The 4,182-nt window shown below is 33.2% G+C and overlaps 1 protein-coding gene across 1 annotated transcript; it reads right to left on the bottom strand.

The window, feature by feature from the left end:
* Positions 1–3,153: 3,153 nt before the first annotated feature.
* LOC133292090 (endo-1,3;1,4-beta-D-glucanase-like) lies at positions 3,154–3,977 on the bottom strand. Its single transcript, XM_061490465.1, has 3 exons — positions 3,805–3,977; positions 3,491–3,614; positions 3,154–3,192 (listed from the first exon to the last, which is right to left on the bottom strand). Exons 1-3 carry the CDS (start codon positions 3,975–3,977, stop codon positions 3,154–3,156), a joined length of 336 nt encoding a protein of 111 aa, XP_061346449.1.
* Between the last annotated feature and the right edge of the window lie 205 nt (positions 3,978–4,182).

Here is a 4,182-nt window from a genome sequence, read left to right as displayed (position 1 = left end):
AATGTTGAATAAGGAAAGAATTCTTAGTCCACCAAACCATTAAGTCTAACAATTAGATGAAATAATTGACAATGCAAGATGTAAGATTCTATACCGAAGAAGACAAGAGATAATATGCTATTTCATTAACACCTGTTTTTATACTCACAATGAGCGAAGCTCTCACCCTGTTCTAGCATCCCAAAGTTTCACACGAATGACCTTCCAACCTGTATTGTGAAAATCAAATGGGGTATGTATCAACAATGAAACAGCACAGTTCATACTCACAATGATGCAACAAATTAAATTCCATCTTGCTCAGAATGCAGCCGGACACTTGCAAGTGAAATTCTAGGTTAAGTCATTTTTTAACTACATTAAACCTTTTTAACATGAGAGAAATCAAACAACAAATATTGTTTATGAAGCTTGAGTTAATGAACAGGTTATGAGGATGTTTTTAATTCGTTGTACAAATTGGAGTAGGACAAGATAGACATGACAGGCAGTTATCTAATTTGTGCCTCCTCAATTTTTTTCACGTATTTTATGATTTCTTACAGGACACAAATGAACACAATGGTTAACATTAAAAGCTGCTGGGAAAAAACTAAGTATAATGAACCGATTTCTGCCTCCTTTTTTTTGTGTGAATAAAGATGAGAAAAAGGGTTAAGGATCTCTGCAACAAATGGAACTCAATTTGAAATATCACAACAACTATTGCTTAACCAACCAGACAGGTACAGAATTAAAGCAAGTAATACAGCAATTTGGAACTGAATCCAATTCCCTAATATATTGAATAACTAGTGCATACAAGGTTTTATATGTAGCACAAATCAGAAAATGACAGTGACAAGAAATAAATGTCAATGCAGGAAAAATAAGCTAGTGTGGAACACATTTGAGAGGTTCCACTCTCTCCCTATCCCAAAAGGGCCCAATCAACTCTTGAAGGTTGCAACTAACATTCTTTCATGCTCAGCACCCCTTCTTGAAGGTTGCAACTCTTTTAGAAGGCAGTAGAGTGGGTATTCCAATAATTGTGGCTTCTAATTATCTGTTCTTCCTGGCAAGTTAGGAGCAATTGTAGAGTGTCGAGCACCTACGTTGATGCCACCTTGGGAATTCTTGTTATCTTCAGATCCCTCCTTTCACTTCCATTGCTTGCCTGTCAAACACAACTCTTGAAAATCCTTAGTTAAAAAGGAACCTGAGATTTCTTTATCAATCATCCTATTAACTCATATAAGCAACAGATAACAAAAAGACTTGAACTATAAAACCATGGTTCAGACAAGTTTGAATGAAATTTGATATATAATTTGCAGTGAATCTCTTTAGACAAGTGAAATAGATCAAATTAATTTCAGGGCCTTGTTTGAAAAGCTTTCAACGTGATTTATATTGAGGAAATTCAAATATGGATAATCAGGTGATTTTAAATTTAACATATTCACTGGCGGTACAGATTAAATGGATATCAGGAAATTGTAAGTATTAAAACATTTCAAAGATGTTTCATAATTAATTGATAATAGAAACCAGGGATTACGTCCCCATGTGTCAATATATTGGTAAGAAAAGCATATACTAGAATGAAAGGAGCAGAAAGAACCCATTACCATTGAGGATAATCACAGTGAAAAGTTCCATTTAGCTGTGCTTTAGCAGCATTCCATTCTTCTGAATATTTGAATGGTATGTGCGGTGCAGTATGATGTACCATGGTGAAAGTACTCATCTATGATTGTGAACAAAACAACAACTCTTAGATATAGGACTCTTTATTATAACTTCAAACTCATAGACACATGGCCAGAGTATTAATTACATCAAGAAAATTCAGATTTGGCCACAACACACAGTATTTAAAAATAAATAAACTACTAAAGATATTAAAGTTAGCAAGATTGCAACATAGAGTATCAAATGAAAGACCTGTAGAATGACAAAAGAAAAAAAGGCAAGCATGATACTGTAACTAAAGGTACAAATAGCTAGACTTTGCCTAAATAAGCTTAGGCTTACATTGCATGTAGGCCATAGGTCGAGAAACTTGGAAACTCAGAAAACCAATTTAGAAGCCTACATTACATGAAGGCCTTAAAATAGACCAAGAAACTTAAACTTTTTAGTTTTCAAATTGGTATAACCTTTCATAAAAAATATTAATTTTTCCATGAAATTATTACATTATATTAATCCTTGGTTAAAAAGGAACCTGAAATTTCTTTATCAATCATCCTATTAACTCGTATAAGCAACAAATAACAAATAAACTTGAACTATAAAACCATGGTTCACACAAGTTTGAATGAAATTTGATATATAATTTGAAGTGATTCTCTTTAGACAAGTGAAATAGATCAAATTAATTTCAGGGCCTTGTTTGAAAAGATTGATAACGTGATTTATATTGAGTGTGTAAGTCTGAATCTTTAGCTCAGCAAGTTATCTCAAGACATGAATTTTATGATCCTATTCTGAACTCAAAAGATTGGTTTCAAATGGATGATCCATTTAAGATTAATGCCAAAAATGCAAGAAAAAAGTTCACCTGGAAATCTTTGGAAATGATATCATCATGGAAAGCAACAAGGTTCTGGCACTTAAAGCAGCAGTATGCCCGTGATCCAATCAAATCCGCCATTGATGAATTTACCTGGAACTGCCACCTTAGCTCCTAACTCATATACAAAAAGTGTAAAAGAAAAGCTTGGTCAAAGATTCAATTATAAAATTGTGACCAAACACAAGGAGCCAATCTTTACATGTCAGAATGTGATAAGGGGCATGATTTGTCCAATGTGTAGCAAAAAGTCTTAGGGCTAAATGAAATGAAAGAAATGTACTCAATCAAATTATGTGACTTCAATCATTTAGAAATAATTTGAAGAAAAGTATATGACTAGGAGGGTGATTGAGTAAAGAAGATTCCAACCGACTTGGATAAGAGTATTGCTTAAACAAAAGGGGTTCATTAAGACGGGATAAGAAAAAGAACTAGAATAGTTTGGTCAGAAAATGATGCGATTCTTTAAGGAATATTTTGTGTTTGTTGAAAAGCTAGGTCTTCCTTTTAGCAGCCACATAGAAGAGAAAAAATAGATACAAACAAAATGTAAAACTAGAACCAAAAGAAAGGAAGATTCCACTAGCATGTCATCAATTGATTAAGGGTGTTGCAGCTTCAAAGCCTTTGTCCTGTAAGTATAATATGTAAGCATCAGAAAAAAGAATACATTCCAATTTACAAACAAGTCACAATTATTATACATTTTAATTGAAACAATTCATAATATTACATATACAAATCCAAACCATCTATAAAAGTGGCAGGCCAATTGGAAAAATGACAATAACATTACATAAGCAGTTTCTTATCCAAAATCAGAGTTATTAAAGTTTCGATAAGGATACCAAAAATTGGATTTCAACAAAAACACGAAGTTTTCTTAAAAAAAAATTATAAACAATCAACTATCATTGAATAAGAACTAACCACTCCATGATCTTTTATCCAAATAGGTAAAGGCCTGTTCACATTATCAAAATCAAAGGGATCACCATTGAAGAAGTCAGGAACCACCACATAATACCCAGCAGCTGCAACCTTGTTTGCATGCATTCAATACAATCAATTTTTTATATAAACCACAGGCTCCACAAAATACCGATTTTTTTATATCTTCAACTAGGCAAGAAATTATATTGATTATAAATTATTAGAAAGATATAATAAAAATATAAAATGATATAATTTTGTTCTAAAAATGTTTTAAAATATGAAAGAAATTAATATTTTGAAGTCATTAATTACAAAATAAAATAGAACTAATACCAAAAATATCGGAGACAAAGAGAATGGCTCGATTGGAGTAGGGGGAGCCCGAGAGATAGGAATTAAGACCAGCGAATTTACGAACATGGCCGGATCCACTAGAGGGGTCCAGGGTTGGTGGGTTTGAACAGCATTCTGGACCAGCCATTTTTGTTTCTCTCTTGTTCTTAAGCCTAAACCAAAACCACAAAAGGAGGAATCAATAACTCAAAGCAGGGAATTTTTTTTACCTGTACATACAAGGATTAACACGCTTTATGGTTGCTTATGGTGCCAGCCCGCAGGTCGAACCCTAATGTCCCCAAAACCTCTGCAATGTAGAACACTGCCTTAATGTCGAAGCTTTTTTGTGC

The sequence above is a fragment of the Gastrolobium bilobum genome, unplaced genomic scaffold (genome assembly GCF_033153095.1).
Source record: "Gastrolobium bilobum isolate Gb01-03AN ecotype WA unplaced genomic scaffold, APGP_CSIRO_Gbil_v1 utg48056, whole genome shotgun sequence".
Lineage (NCBI taxonomy): Eukaryota > Viridiplantae > Streptophyta > Magnoliopsida > Fabales > Fabaceae > Gastrolobium > Gastrolobium bilobum.
The sequence above is the reverse complement of the archived record's forward strand: the minus strand, read 5'-3'. Positions and strand labels throughout refer to the sequence as shown.

Bases quoted from the DNA above. Each gene is read 5' to 3' on its own strand.
- LOC133292090 (XM_061490465.1), bottom strand. From the start codon at position 3,977: ATGGCTGGTCCAGAATGCTGTTCAAACCCACCAACCCTGGACCCCTCT. The intron at 3,615-3,804 runs TTAATGACTTCA...ATTGTATTGAAT, and splicing joins AGTTCTATTTTATTTTGTAA to GCATGCAAACAAGGTTGCAG. The intron at 3,193-3,490 runs GTTAGTTCTTAT...TTATACTTACAG, and splicing joins GGATAAAAGATCATGGAGTG to GACAAAGGCTTTGAAGCTGC.